This window comes from Solanum tuberosum, unplaced genomic scaffold (assembly GCF_000226075.1).
Source record: "Solanum tuberosum cultivar DM 1-3 516 R44 unplaced genomic scaffold, SolTub_3.0 scf00269, whole genome shotgun sequence".
Lineage (NCBI taxonomy): Eukaryota > Viridiplantae > Streptophyta > Magnoliopsida > Solanales > Solanaceae > Solanum > Solanum tuberosum.
This window is the reverse complement of record NW_006239191.1, coordinates 487,444-503,999: the sequence shown is the minus strand read 5'-3', so window position 1 is coordinate 503,999 and position 16,556 is coordinate 487,444. Positions and strand designations below refer to the sequence as shown.

Genomic DNA, 16,556 nt, shown 5'->3' with positions numbered 1-16,556 from the left:
CACCATACCTCTCTTGAAGAATCCACTCGAAATTTGATGAAGAACTCACCAATTCCAAGCCCTAGCTCTTCTTCTTCTTCTATGAACTAGAGAGAGTTTTTGGAGAGAGAATGATTTTGGAAATTCTAATTTGAAGAATGAAGTTATAACCCTCATTTAAATGTTCTAATATACCTAAAATAATAAAAACTTCTTAAAATAAATGCCCAAACATTTAATTAGCCAAGGGGGAAATTTACCAACCCACCCTTGGCTTGGCCGGCTTTGGACAGCTTTTTCAGTGCCCAATGACGTTTGACTTCAAACTCAACCAAACTGACCTATAAACTCATTTCAAACATGTATACAATTTTATCAACTACTAACACGCACGTGAAGCTCTAATTATCCTATTTCATTTTGAGGGGTGTTACATTCGACATGTCATGGTCTCCTCTTTTGGCCCCTGTTGATGCTCCAATACTATCCGAGATTCCTCTTTTGGTTTCATCTACTGTACCTAGTGGGACCAACTTCGAGAGGCCAAGGGATCCTCTTAATTTGGTTCCTGATGTAACTCCAACATCGATGGTTCCTCTGACGGCTCCATTAATGGTTCCTTCAAACGCTCCTGCTCAAATACCTCAATTCATGTTCCCTTTGACGACTCCTCCTCAAATAGTTCCACTTGTGGATCTTTAACAGGTTCCTTCTTTGTTATCTTCACAAAGGTATCCTGAAATGGCCTATACAATGACTTATTCAATGTCTTCATCAATGCTTCCAATGGCACCACAAATAGACCCCTCGACGAATATCCTCTCAATGAGTGCATCAGCGCCAATAGAGAACAATGTTAATGGATCATTTGGCATTCCACAGAGCTCCTCCAATGTCTAATTTAGTGTTTCCTCCAACGGCACCACAAATAGACCCTTTGATGAATATCCCCTCCATGAGTGCATCAGTGCCAATGGATAACAATGTTGATGGCTCAATAGGCATTCTATAGAGTCCTTCATTTTCTGAGTTGTTGAGTTTGAATGATGATGAGATAATGAATTTACTTGATGATACATCATTCGACATTAATGTACAAGATTCAAATCACTACCACCGCAACAACTTATAAGGATATATGATCAATGTCTGCTATTTATATTGTTTTACAAGTCTGTTAAGATCCATCTTATTGGAGTATATTTATACTTCCAACTTTAATTTCTTGCTTTGTCAAAAAGGCTGTAATTTATTTTGCTTACTGAATATGCTTTGTCTAGTTTTTTCACATAGAAGGTTAATTATAGTTATTCTTCATATTTACTCTAAGAAAATACTTTTCATGTATCGAATTTATCAGGCAATAGCGCCTCCTTGATCAATCCAATTATTGTCATCTCCGTTGATCTAATCTTGCTAGTTAGAGTTTAATTATAACTAGATATGTCTGCACTTCAGTTTCAAAATAACTTTCTAAGCGTGACAATAGTTCAGAGCCATCAAATCCAATGTCGCTAAAGCCTTTAGGGACATCTACAAATTAAAGTGTGCTCATTGCCACTAAAAATACATACATAGCGGTAATTGAGTTATTATCGTTAATTCATTGCCGCTAAAAATCATTTTTCATGTAGTGTACTTTTTGTGTGGTTAATTAAAGTATGAGAACATTATAACAAACACTTAATATATTACTTGCCTTCATTTATGTTTTGATTTTAACATCCTTAATCGAGTTGTATTGTTGCCAAAATTTATAATCATGATGGAAAAATAAAAAAATGATGATGAATGAATGTTAAGGGGAGAAGATATTATTTTCTTGAGAAATTAAAGAAGATATTTAATCCAAATATTGCTAGGCAGGTTGAAATTTCTTCGCTCAGCTAAGATTTTTTCTTTATGTGGATTAACTGTTGTAGGGCGTACTTGTTTCTTCGTTATATTCAAATGCTTTAAAAAAACGTTGTTTTCCTTGGAAAACATTTTTAAAAAAAAGAATATATATATATATATATATATATATATGAAAAAGAAAATCAGAAACAGAAAAAGAAAAGAAGTATTTATACCCACATATATAACCTTTCTTGGATAAAGATTATTAATTATTTTCCTCCTTAAATAATGTGTAATCACTCCAATTTTTGGAAGAGAGGAAATGAGATTTGGGAGAGTAAATTCATTTTTTATTTTTCTCTTTGCAATGAGTTCAGTGGTGAAAACAACTTGCTTTTTCTTAGAGTTAATATTTCTAAAGATCACTAAATTTTTAAGAATTTATCTAGCAAAATCATTGAACTTTGTTTTGTATAAAAAAAAAATCATTCAACTTAGACCTTTATATCAATAAAATCTCCCAACTTTGATCTTTGTATCAATAAAATCACTTTTAATCTCGTGAATTTGTTACGATGTATTTTGGTTTAAACTTTACCTCACTCTAGCAACTCATGGAATTAATATTTTTTGTTTGCTTATGATTAATTTGGTTATAAAGAGTTTTTTCTAAAATAAAATAATTAAGAGACCCAAAAAAGAAAAGAAAAGATATTGTGAAGTTCAGCTAAAATGTGTTGGGATTAAAATTAAGAATAATATATAAGAACCTTATTTGGCTTGTCTTGGAGATGGTCTTTGTTGATGGAATTGGATCTTGTCATAGATTGTCAAATTATTAACTTGAATAGTCTTTAATTAGTATGAGTAGAATTGTTTTTGATTTTTATGTTTGTTAAAAGTTAGTTCATTTAGTCAGTTTATTAGCTTTGATGAGAATTGTGGGAGAAAAAAAGAAAGAAGATGAAGAAATTCACAGGTAAGGGTATATTGTGGTAGACAAGTCAAAAAAGCATTAAGAGTGATTTTATTGATACAAATGTGTAAGTTGAGTGATTTTATTGATACAAAACAAAGTTTAATGATTTTACTAGATAAATTTTCCAAGTTTAGTGACCTTTGGAGATATTAACTTCCTTTTAGTATATGGTTAAGGATAGAAGATCCAGCTAGATTTTAATTGCGATATTGTGTATGCTAAGCTTACTAACTTGCGAAAGATATTGTATGACATTAAATAAGATAAAAGAGATAATTCGGTTTAAATTGTGATATTTTGGCCGTTAAATTTTTAGCACGCAAGTAATATTAATAGTATAACATAAATTTACTTATATGATTAATTAAAAATGATTAACAATACAACTAGATTTAAATTGTGACTTCTCACTGTTAAATTTTTAAACTTGCAATATGACATAATTTACATATAGGTTTTAAATAAAAGATGATTGAACTTCTACTAAGCTTAAGTTGTGATCATTTGTCTGTTAAACTTTCAACTCGCAAAGAATATATTTAGTATGACATATTTACTTCTATGGTTGATAAAAAATGACGGAAGATTTTACTAGGTTTAAATTGTGACCTTTTAGCCATTAAATATCCATTTGCAATGTTATAATATGACATATTTTTTCTCATAACTGTAGCATGAATATGGAAAGAACAAAGATTCAACTAGGTTTAAATTGTGACCTTACTAACCCATTAAATTTAACTCACAAAAATATTGTACGTGATAATTACACTCTATATGTGATTATTGTTTGTTCTTTTATTTTTACTTACAATACTAGTAGACTTTCTTATAGTGTAGATAAGGGAAAGACATGACAAGGAACATGAAACTTGTGTGAATGAAGAGATTAACGTAGCCCAAAAGTCAAGACTTTCTTATTTTTTGATAGCGAAACATTATTGATTGAAACTAAAAAAATGATTTGGAGATAGAAAATTTTACTAATTAAGTTTATATTATGACCTTTTAACTGTTAAACAACATGCGACAAAATCATAACTTACGACATAAATTCAATATATTTTTTTCTTTTTCTTTCGCTTTGGCTTATACAGATAGACAATAGCTAGAAAAGATCGAATAAACTTAAATATAGAGCCTAAGATAATTGAAATTTAACTTAGTTACCATGGGGGAGAAAAAAAATCATCATAAAATATCGACTTCATTTCATAAAATATTAGTAAGACAGTCTACATGTATTTCCTCCTCTTCTTTTTGCGTACTATTTTTAAAAGGGAAAAGGGTACAAAACACACTTCAACTATGGACGAAATTGTTGTTACACATACCAAGTTTGCAGGTCCTATGAAACAATATCTCTTTTTTATCCTCTATATATGTAAACTCATTAGTTGGTAAGTGTATTGTGCAATTACTTTATGCATTGCTTTTGCTCGAAACTAATTTAGAATTTTTTTTACTGTAACAAAAAAATTGAGCATGATTTATTTTTAATATAATTGAATACTATTCTTAAAATGAAACAAAATTCTCTTTTCCTTTCCTCAATAAGTGTAAACACATTAGTTTGATAAGTATTTTGTGCAATTATTTTATGTACTGCTTTTCCTCGAAACTAATTTAGAAATTTTTTTAATATAACAAAAATAAAAATTGAGCATGATTTGATTTTTAATATAATTGAATAGTATTCTTAAAATAAAACAAAATTCTCTTTTCTTTCCTCAATATGTGTAAATACATTAGTTTGGTAAGTGTCCTGTGCAATTATTTTATGCATTTCTTTTGCTTGAAACTAATTTAGAATTTAATTTAAGCAAAACAAAAGTTTAGCATAATTTGATTTTTAATATAATTGAATACTATTGTTAAAATGAAACAAAATTCTCTTTTCTTTCCTCAATGTGTGTAAACAAACACATTAGTTTGATAAGTGTCTTGCGCAATTATTTTATGTATTGTTTTTTCTCGAAACTAATTTAGAATTTTTTTTAATGTAATAATAACAAGCTTTGAGCATGATTTGATTTTTAATATAATTGAATATTATTCTTAAAATGAAACAACATTCCCTTATTTCCTCAATATGTGTAAACACATTAGTTTGGTAAGTATCTTGTGCAATTGTTTTATGTATGGCTTTTGCTGGAAACTAATTTAGAATTATTTTTAATGTAACAAAATTAAAATTTGAGCATGATTTGGTTTTTAATATTGTTGAAAGCAATATAAAATTTCTACTAAATATGATTTCTTCCAAAATCGGAGAAAATTATAGTGTTCTTTTATAGCACTGCAATTGGTATAACCATACACATATCTTTATTTAATATTCAATAAATATTTAAGTTTTATTAATCATTAAATAAATTTTATTATATTATTGGAATATTTTTAAAAATTAATATTTCAAAGTTTTTGGCCAATTTTGAAATTTTCACTTGTTTCAATATTTTTTTTACATTCATAAATAAAATATACAATTTTTCAGACTTCCTTTCCAAAAAAAACATTGTTAACACTCTATGGCCATCTCTGATGGATAATACTTACCTAGATCTAAATTAATTAAATTATTTTCCTAATAAGAAAACTTTAACTCAAAAATATATGTTCAGCATAAGACTAGAGTCATAACTACATTTATGTCAAGATGGCAAAATCTAATTTGATATCAAATCTACCCTCATTTATTTTCATGTCAAAATAGTACCCTTGACAACTAAGTATCCTCTAATTCAAAAACTTAATTTCCACCCTATAAATAGGAGGCAATTCTTACCAAAGAAACACACAACAACAATAAGAATAATAAATCCATTTCATCCCCCATATCCTAATAAACACATTTCTCCTCCTCTTCCTCATTTTTGACAATGGTTAGAACGAAAGTGAAGTTTGCTTTCATTGAAAATAACACTGAGAGGAGAGTCTCATATAGAAAACGACAAAAGGGATTCTTAACCAAGGTTCGTGCACTCAACACCCGTTGCGATGTTGAATTGTCTACCTTAGTCAATAACCCTTACCACAATTAACCTGAGGTGTTTCCAAATCATGAAGCTGCTACCAACATCTTTAAAAAGTTTATAGATCTTTCAGAGGAGGATAAATCAAAAAAACATGAAAACACAAGAAAAGATAACTATGAAAAGGATCAAGAAAATTGAGAATGAACTTGAGAAGGTGAGGAAGGAAAACAAGAAAATGGAGTATACAAACCAGATGTATGGATTGTTGAATGGTGAAGAGATGCCCAATAGTATGCACCCAGAAGATCTCAACGATCTCTGTTATGTGATCAATAAAAACCTCAACTTGATAAATGATGGGATCAAAGAAAAAATTCATGAAGAAGGTTCTACATCAAATGCTCCTCAACCTACTACTAGACCGATAGATCCTGGTGGGACCAGCTTCGACATGTCATGGGCTCCTCTTTTGGCCCCTACTAATGCTCCAGTACTATCAGAGATTCCTCTTTTGGTTCCATCTATTGTACCTAGTGGGTCCAACTTCGAGAGGCCAATGGCTCCTCTTAATTTGGTTCTTGATGTTACTCCAACAACGATAGTTCCTTTGACGGCTCCATTGATGGGTCCTTCAAGCGCTCCTGCTCAAGTGCCTCAATTCATGTTTCCTTTGAGGACTCCTCCTCAAATGGTTCGATTTGTTGATCTTTCGCAGGTTTCTTCTTCCTAATCTTCACAAAGGTATCCTGAAATGGCCTATCCAATCCTGGCAACAACAATGGCTTATCCAATTCCTTCAACGTCTAATTTAGTGTTTCCTCCAACGGCACCACAAATAGACCCTTCGACGAATATCCCCTCAATGAGTGCATCAGTGCCAATGGAGAACAATGTTAATAGCTCATTTGGCATTCCGTGGAGTTCTTCATTTTCTGAGTTGTTGAGCTTGAATGATGATGAGATAATGACTTTACTTGATGATACATCTTTCGACATTAATTAATGTTCAAGATCCAAATCACCACCACAACTACTTATAAGGATCTAGGATTAACTATTAGTAGAAATGTCTGTACTTTGGTTTCTTATAGATTTCTAAGCATGATAGTAGTACTTTTTTGTGAAATGTTAATTAAACTATGAGAACATTATAATAAACACAAATATATAGTACTTTTCTTCATTTTATGTGTTTTACTATTAGAACATTGGATAAGTTCTGAATTGTTTTTCAGCTTTTAGTATGACTCTGATGTTTAATTGATCAAAATTTCTTTGAATCGAGTTGTGTTGTTGCCAAATTTATAATTATGATAGAAAAATAAAAACAGAATAATGATGAATGAATTTTTAGGTGAGAAGATTATTATTTTCTTAAGAAAATTAAAGAAGATATTTAATCCAAATATTGCTAGGCAGGTTGAAATTTCTTTGCTTAAGATTTTTTTTATGTGGTTTAACTATCATAAGTGCTACTTGTTTCTTCATTATATTCAAATGTTATATAAAAAAATTGTTCTCCTTGGATAAATGTTTTTTCTTGAAAAATATAATATATACGAAAACAACAGAAAAAGAAAAGAAAAAGTCATCCCCACATATATAACATTTCTTAGATCAAGACTATTATTTTTTTCTGGAAGAGAGGAAATAGGCTTAGGGAGAGACAATTCATTTTTTATATATATATAGTTAAGGGTAGAAGATTCAACTATATTTTAATTTTGATCTTTTGTATGTTAAGCTTACTAACTTGCAAAAGATATTGTATGACATAAACTTACTTATTATGGTTCATAAAATAAGATAAAAGAGATAACTATGTTTAAATTGTGTTCAGCGGACACAAGCATGTTTGCATTACTTAACAAGTCATGATCGAACATGGCGTTTGCTTGGTGGACTTAGTTAAGAAATAAAGTTGCGCCTTTGCTATCGGCTATAGCTTTTGACATGATGGTAAGCGTTTGATCCTATCAATTGGTATCAGAGCAGGTCTCACCAGTAAAGTGTTTAACCACACGTGAGCAAAGATCCAATGGCACACTATCAAATTCCTGGTGCTCTACTTCAAGATGGACATTCCTCAACTCGACCACCATATTTCAACGGCCAACATTACTCCCACTGGAAAGACAGATTCAGAATCTTTGTCTCTTCAAATGACCATCAAGCACGGATCGTGATCAAGAAGGGTCCAAAGCCTATTCCTGGACTGACAAAAAAAGATGGCACTGGGAAGCCATTTGATCCTGAATCCTTCAATATCACAAAGGAGCAACAAGAGGTAATTCAAACTAATGTTGGAGCTATAAGTTTGTTATACTATGCAGTGAGTGGAGCTGAATATGACAAGATATCTACATGTGAAACTGCAAAAGAAATGTGGGACAAACTAGAGGTAACTTATGAAGGAACCACCAAGGTAAAGAAAACTCAGATCAGTTCACTAGTCAATGAATATGAATTGTTCAAAATGGCCGGAAATGAAAACGTAGAAGGCATGTTCTCGAGATTCAATATAATTATCTGCGAACTCAAATCTCTTGGAATGGTGTACTCAAATGGATTACAAGTTAGAAAACTTGTTAGAAGTCTTCCCAAAGCTGAGTTCGCATAGGCCTTTTCAAGCATACTTACTAAAGATTTCATTTTAGTGCCACTTTTGAGCATCTAGATATGGCTTCATCTCATCTCTGGTGAATTTCTCCCACTATGGTGGACCTCTAGGTAGCTGAGACATCAACTCTCGGATAGTGTCAAACTATATATATAGTGAATGCTCCAAAAGGTCCATTGGGCTTTGGATTTTGGAAAGAATTTCCTTGTTCCACATTTATGTACATCTAGCTTCCTCTTCTTGCACCACCCTAACCTTTTACTTTCAAAGGATGGTAAGGTTTTTTTGATTAATGATCATCACGCTTAATCTCCACACCATCCAGCTGAAACAACTCACTAATCAACGTTAGACTGTCTTGATACAAATATTCCTTTAGCTCATAACTATGTACTAACCGACATTCAAGGAAATATCATCAAGTATACAATTAATCATGCGAGCTCGAAGTCGGAGCACATGATTCACATTTGAAGTAAGGACACATAGCTACCAATGATATTGATCCATATTTTCTCTTTGACCGGGAAATCACTATCCAATATTCTCCATTTGTTACGTGCCCATTGATCTCATTCCCTTGTAAACATAACTTCTAGGTTAACCACTCCCCAGACCATGTGTCTTTACTTTGCATTGGCTCAACTGGATGATTTGGTAGTCCATAGAATGCATTAATGTGTTTCGAGCTAATTCACACTATTTGTCCTCGGATGGTAAGTTGGCGATCATTGAAGTACGTATGCTTTAGATTTTTGTAGAACTCTCTCACCCTTTATTCATTTGTTTTGCAAGGAGTGAGTACAAAGCAGGTCCAGCCAGTGGTCTCAAATATTGAAGATAATGAGGGTAGTGGAGTAACTTGACCTCACTGATTTGTTACCAACTTAGCTTAGCTTAGTTATTGTTAAGATCAATTAGGTGTAACTATTTCTGTTATTATAGATAGGTGTAGGACTGTGATAGGTTGTGAATATAGTGAATGGAATTGTAGCAGCAAGTATATAGGTATGTACATAGTCCATTGTATGATTCAGTTTTTCTCAATCAATGAAATTAGTTCACAGCTCACATCTCCCTTTTCTCTTTAACTAGATCATTAGTTATAGTTGTAGATTTCACATTTTTTTCATGGTATCAGAGCTTCAAATCCACAGTTGATTCACTCGTTATTGTTAATGATCTACTTCCTACAATTTTTTGTTTTGCTTGCGATCCAAATTTTGGGGAAAATGGTGAGTACTGATACAATCAAAGTCGTTAAGAAGAATCTAAATCATCCCATGTATCTTCTACAATCTGACACCCCAGGTTCAACATTGATTTCAATTCATCTTACATGTGTGGAGAATTACTCAATTGTTGAGCCGATCAATGCTCCTTACTCTCCAAGCCAAGAGCAAAGTTGGATTCGTCTTTGGTACCTGTAAAAAGAGTGATTATAGTGCTGCCTTGGAAGAATAATGGGAGAAATGCAATGCAATTGTCTTAAATTTTGTCTCGAAGGAACTAATGAATAAAATCATCTATGCCTCTGATGTTGCTATTGTGTGGGCTGACCTAAAGGAGAGGTTCGATAAGGTTGATGGATCACGAGGCTACCAGTTGTATCAAGAGATTTGCACTATCACACAAGGTACATACTCTGTTTCTGCCTATTTCACGCAACTGAGACTTCTTTGGGATGATTTTGATGCCCATGTAGCCCCTCCTTCTTGTGGCTGTGATAAATCCATAGTTTTTGCGAGTCACTTGCAATATATGAAGTTATTTGCATTTATGATGGGGCTTAATGAGTCATATACTTACTCAGGCACGTAGTCAAATCCTCATGATGATTTTATTTCCCTCCGTGAACAAAACATACTAGATGATCATTTCAGATAAGAGTCAAATACTTACTTACCTCTTTAGGTATAGTCCATCAAAGTAATATTTGCTCAGACTGAAAATCTGATGTTGTCATTTTTTTGAAGTCTTTTTTCCAAATGATTAAAACTCAATTTGATCATTGTGTGAAGAATGTTAGATTAGATAATGGGATTGAGTTTTTCAACATTGAATGCAAATACTTACTTACCTCTTTAGGTATAGTCCATCAAAGTAGTTGTCCACACACTCCACAACAAAATGGAGTGGTGGAGAAAAAGCACAGACATGTGTTGGAAGTAGCAAGAAGTATTATGTTTCAAGGTGGCATACCTATTAGGTTTTGGGGAGAATGTGTTATGGTAATTGTTTACTTAATCAACATGTTACCTACTACATTGCAATGTCAATATCCTCATGAGGTTTTCTATAAAAGGAACCCTAAGCTGGATCATTTAAGGATGGTTGGATGTTTGTGTTATTCTATCACACTTGTTAGAAAAGACAAATTTTCTCCCAGAGCCACTGTTTGTGTTATTATGATGGGTTATTCTTTGACTCAGAAGGGGTATATCATTTATAATATTACTGACAAGAACTTCATGGTTAGTAGGGATGTGGTGTTTAAAGAGTATGTGTTTCCATTTAATAAAGTGCATGATGATCCAGTTCCCTTGTTCCCAAACATCACTCAGTCCTTAAAGGCAGAACAAGTTTAAGTCCCTGCATAGATTGTTGTTGATCATGTACTTTAGGTCTCTAATGTGTTCACAACATTGGATGATACTACAGACTCACTGAATGATATTGTTGATATTCCTAAAAATACAAACATGCCTACTCCACCTATCACCATTGTTGCTGGGAAGTCTAGTAGAACTGTGATCACACCAGCGTGGTGTCAAGAGTATATCACTATTGGAAAGAGTGGCAAGCAACCTCACTCATTATTCGATTGTGTTTCCTATCAGTACATATCTCCCACATATAAAGCCTACTTGAGCAAGTTTTCAGCTGTTAATGAGCCCAAGTCTTATGAAGAGGCCCTGTTGGATGAGAACTGGATAACAACAATGCAACAAGAATTACAGGTCTTTAATGATAATGGCACTTGGAACCTGGTTCCTTGGCAATAAGGGAAGCCTGTGATTGGTTGTAAATGTTTTTTCAAGATAAAATACAAGGCATATGGTGAAGTGGAAAGGTACAAAGCCATAATAGTGGGAAAAGGTATAGCCAAACTGCTGAGATAGACTATCAAGAAACCTTCTCTCCATCAGTAAAAATGGTGACAATAAGGTCTGATATTGCACTGGTTGCGGTAGAGAATTAGTGCATATACCAAATGGATGTCTATAATGCATTCCTACAAGGTGATCTCACGGAGGAAGTATTTATGGAATTACCTAAAGGTCATAGGTTGCAAATATTCAACCTATGGTCTATAAGCTTGTGAAATCCTTTTATGGACTCAAACAAGCTCAAGATAATGGAATTTTAAACTTACTGAGGCCGTGTTGAAGTCTGGATATAGTCAGAGTCATCTGGATTATTCATTATTCACTAAGAAGAAAGGGACTAACTTTGTTGTTATTTTAGTCTTGGTTGATGACCTCCTTATTATTGGGAACAATGCTGCACTAATTCAGGACACTGAAGACATTTTGCATAAGTGGTTCAAGATCAAGGATTTAAGAGAGTTGAAATTCTTCCTAGGTATAGAATTCAGCAGATCCACAAGGGGAATCCTTATGAACCAAAGAAAATATACATTAGAGCTCTTAGTTGAAGCTGGCATTACTGCAGGGAAGACAAATATTACCCCATTGGAATGTAATATGAAACTCACTACAACATCTGAAGAAGGCTGTAGTGAGAAGAAGTTTCATTCGATGTTTCTTAGTATCAAAGAATGATTGACAAGTTGTTGTACTTAGCCATCACTAGACCTAACACTGCTTACACAGGCCAAACTCTCAGTCAATTCTTACAAGACCAAAAGCTCAGCATTGGCAAACTGCTATTAGAGTTCTTAGATACATTAAGAATCATCCAGGCGTGGGATTACTTATGTCCTCACATAAGAAAATGAAACTTATTGGTTTTTGTGATATTGACTGGGCAACATGCCAAAGCACCAGGAGATCAGTGACATGATATTTACTTAAGTTGGGAGATTCCCTTTATCTCTAGCAAATCCAAGACGCAGGCTACAGTCTCAAAAAGTTCTGTTGAAGCAGAATATAGAAGCTTAGCTTGTCTAATTGTTGAAATTGTTTGGGCGACAAACTTTTTTAAAGAATTGAACATTCAAATTTAGGAACCGATATCTATGTTTTGTGATAGTAATACAATACTTCAAATTGCAGCAAACCATGTGTTCCATGAAAGAACAAAACACATAGAGATTAACTGCCACTTCATTAGGGAGAAGATTCAACAAGGGTTGATTAGTACTATATATATCCCTACACAACACCAATAAGCAGACATACTAACTAAGCATTGGGAAGACTGCAACATGACTCACTATTATCCAAACTTGGTGTTCTGAATGTTTTTACCACACCTAGTTTGAGGAGGAGTATTGAAGATAGTGAGTGTAACACCTCTGTTTTTTGAAAGAGCTAGAAAGAGTTAGAATTGGAAATAATAATTTTAGGAAAGAATGAAAAATATGGAAATTTGTTAAGTTATGTTAAGTTTGAGTTTTGGGTCAACTTCAAAGGACCATAACTCGTAGCTCAGGATGAGTTAGGTGTGTTTCTAGATACTGTGGGAAATATCTTGGAATTATATTTCCAACGCCGCCAAGTTTTCGCGATTCCGAGTTTGTATGAGTGAGATATGTCCATTTGAAATTGAGCTGTTCAAATAAGGAAAGTCTAAACCGGATTTTGGAAGGGTATTTTAATCTTTTCCTTTGACAATTAATTTAATTCGTTTTTAGGAGTTTATTTGGTGTCTAATCAGAATTAGATCAGTTTAGAAAATTGAAAATTCACGCTAGGGCTTGAAGAAAAGAGAAAAGAGGAGAAAGGAGAAGAAAGTTCAAGATTCATCGATTTTTTGGAGATTTTCGTGTGGATTTCGCCAAGGGTTAATCCCTACGAGTTATATGAGATCACATAGCATTGGGTTAGTTCACCCACGCGCTAATCATGATTCAATTCAGCGAAATTGTATAGTTTTGAAAGAAAATCCTATGAGTACTTGATGTTAATTCGTTTGAAATCTTGTGGGTTCTTGTTGTTGAAGTTTCTTGAGGTTGATTCATGTATTTAGGTGTGATTTCGAGTTGAATCTTGTATATATTGAGGGTATAGTCGATTCTAAGTGTTTGGGGAAAGAACTAAGTTGAAATAGGGGGTATAGAGTTGAAAAACGAAGGAGAAAAGTCAGAGTTCACCTGGGCAGGGGCCTGGGGCACCGCTCCAGCCATAGCGGCATTGCGCCCCACCCCTCATCCTATGAAGTTTTAAGGCTGGTACCACGCGCCTCTCAGAGCACCAGGGACGCCAGTTCTTCCCACTTCTCCCCTTTTTTTCCATACTAGTTCCTTAGCAACATACCTATGTTTCCTAGTTGATTCCAACACTCCAAGGTGCATCTAAACATCATGAAATCATCCATAAACATGAGATCATGAGCCTTGAATCCAAATTTCAATTCAAGGAAAGTTAAGAGTCAAGTTAAGAAGTTAAGAATCAAGTCAAGAGAAGTTCATAGAGTTTTTCAAAAGTCTTTTACAAACGTTTTAACTTAGTTTTAAGACTTAAGCTTTGAGTTGACTAAAGAATAAGAGTAAGAGTTCATTTCTTCAAAGATTATACGGGAACTAAGTATTCCCAAAAGTTAAAATGTTTTCACATTTGAGTAAGAAAGGAAACACCGATTTCCAAGAGAGCTTTTAAGCTAAGTTTTGAGTAATTATCTCAAACCAAAGAAAGAGTTTTGTTTTAAAAACATATGAGTAAATATATTTTGGGAGTAGTATTGAGCACCGATATGGGAATGCGAGTTCATAATAGCTCAAGTCTCCATAAACCATGTATCTATCATGGGTAGAAAGGATCATACTTTTTAGATGATTCCTCAGTGCTTTTTAGCATAGACTAGTGGATCCACTTAGTTAAGGCGTTCTATATGACAGCAAAGTATAGGAAAATTTTGGTAGCGTGGGCAAGACGTTGTATCACCACTTAGGCTCATAGTGGTGGTTGTCGGTTAGAGAAACTCCCACAGTATTATATTACTTTTTTTATGTAATTAAGTTGCTATTGCATTTTCTTTAATACATTGAGTTGTCACCTACCGTTTTAAATGCTTTGTATAAACTGCACTATTATTGTTGTTTACCTTGCATTTGAGTAAGTTATTCATGAGTTGAGTAAAGCCAATGTAAGTGTTTCGTTCATATTCCTTTCAAGCTTGTGTTATGTTTAGTTTTCCCCTTACATACTTATACATTCAATGTACTGATGTCATTTGGCCTGCATCATTTTATGATGTAGACACAGGTAACCAGGATCAACATCCAGCGCCTCGTTGATCCAGTTGAGCACTCAGAGTCAGTTGGTGAGCCTCCTTGCTTTCCGGAGGATCCCTTATTATTTTGATTTTGTACTTTAGTCATTAGGATGATCGAGGGTCTTGTCCTGACATCCCTCTTTGTTTTAGAGGCTTCATAGACGAGTAGTTTTAGTTCTTTAGTCTTGTATTTAAGATATTTTGCTATGAGACTTGAGTAGCCATTTTGGCTAGTTTGAACGTTTCCTTAAAGACATTCTAAGTTTTAATTCATAAGTTTCTTATTTGAGATTATTTCTTATGTTTAAGTCTTCTGCTGAGTAAGTAAGCCAGGCCAAGGGTTTACTTAGGGCCAGCAATGGTTCTCCAGTGACAGTCTCACCCAGGGTGTAGGCTCGGGGCTTGACAGTGAAGGTAGTGGAGTAACTTCACCTTACTGATTTGTTACCAGCTTAGCTTAGCAGTTAGTTATTGTTAAGATCAATTAGGTGTAACTGTTTCTGTTATTATAGACAGATGTAGGATTGTGAGAGGTTATGAATATATTGTATGAGTTGCAACATCAAGTATATATGTCTGTAGATAGTGCATTGTAAGATTCGGTTTTTCTCAATCAATGAAATCTCTTCACAGCTCATATCACCCTTTTCTCTCTAACTAGATCATCAGTTGTAGTTGTAGATTTTACATTTTGTCATCTTAACGGCCATAGAAGTCCGTAAGAAGTTCTGCCAACCTCTTTTCTTCAATCCCTCTCTCCAACTTTATCTTTTTGTTGATGAGGTTGTTATAGTATCGGTGTGCACCAGCTGTCGACATGAACCTTTCATGATCATTGTGTTTCCTCAATCTCCTCCTCATCCCCCAATCAGATATCTCTATCTTGATTTTGAGACATTTTGATTTTGGAAAGTACCTAAGTTAGATTATATATCTATCAAGTCGTATTTGTTGCAATAGCTCTGTTTAAACTAAAGTCAATTTCTCTTAGGAATTCCTATTTTTCATTTTTAAAATTTAGTTCTCCTTTTGTTTACCTTTTCCCACTTTGTATCACTCATTTTGAACGTTGCGTTCCTTAGATGTATTATGTGGGTTAAAATGTTTTCTCAATTTTATTTATGATTGTTATAGTTCAATAATTTAACTTAATGCAAATATCAAAAATGCTACTAAATTGTTTCAGTTAAAGATGTACGGAGAAGAGAATTGTTGATAAGATTTGTTTTACCTTAAATATAATAGTGAAGTATCAGTCAAGTTAGGTCACTCTTGCCAAAATTAATAACTATGCACTAGCTGAATAACTACTCCCTTGTCCCAAATTAATAGTTACTTTCCGCTTATTAGAGTCGATTTGACTTATTTTTTAGAATTAAATCAAATTAGATAAATTGAATATTTTTCATTAAAATTTAGATATTTAAAAATTATATTTTCTTATGTCTATTTGATGAAAATATATATTTTAAAATATTAATCAAATTTATTGTATTTGACTTCTGAGAAGCGACAACTAATTTAAGAGGGAGGGAGTACATTTTCTTTCGACTGAGAAGTTATCTTATTATCTTATTATATAAGAGAGAGTTGAAATATTTTTTGTTCTACTTTAATTTAATTAGTGTACATTTTTTTCAAAATTATGGAACTCACTTTAGCTATGACATTTAGTTTTAAATTCATATCCTTTAGCTATAGCTTTATTACTTTGAATGACGCTTATATTTGTGTACATTTTTTAATTACTTAAAGTAAAAAA

General features: G+C 33.1%; 1 protein-coding gene across 1 annotated transcript in view; it reads left to right on the top strand.

Moving 5' to 3' along the window:
• LOC107062783 (agamous-like MADS-box protein AGL80) overlaps positions 1–879 on the top strand; it is a 10,497-nt gene extending 9,618 nt beyond the window's left edge. Inside the window, exon 2 of the mRNA XM_015313828.1 lies at positions 685–879. Within this exon, the coding sequence (XP_015169314.1) occupies positions 685–879 (195 nt within the window). The remainder of the gene's footprint in view (positions 1–684) is intronic.
• Positions 880–16,556: the final 15,677 nt, after the last annotated feature.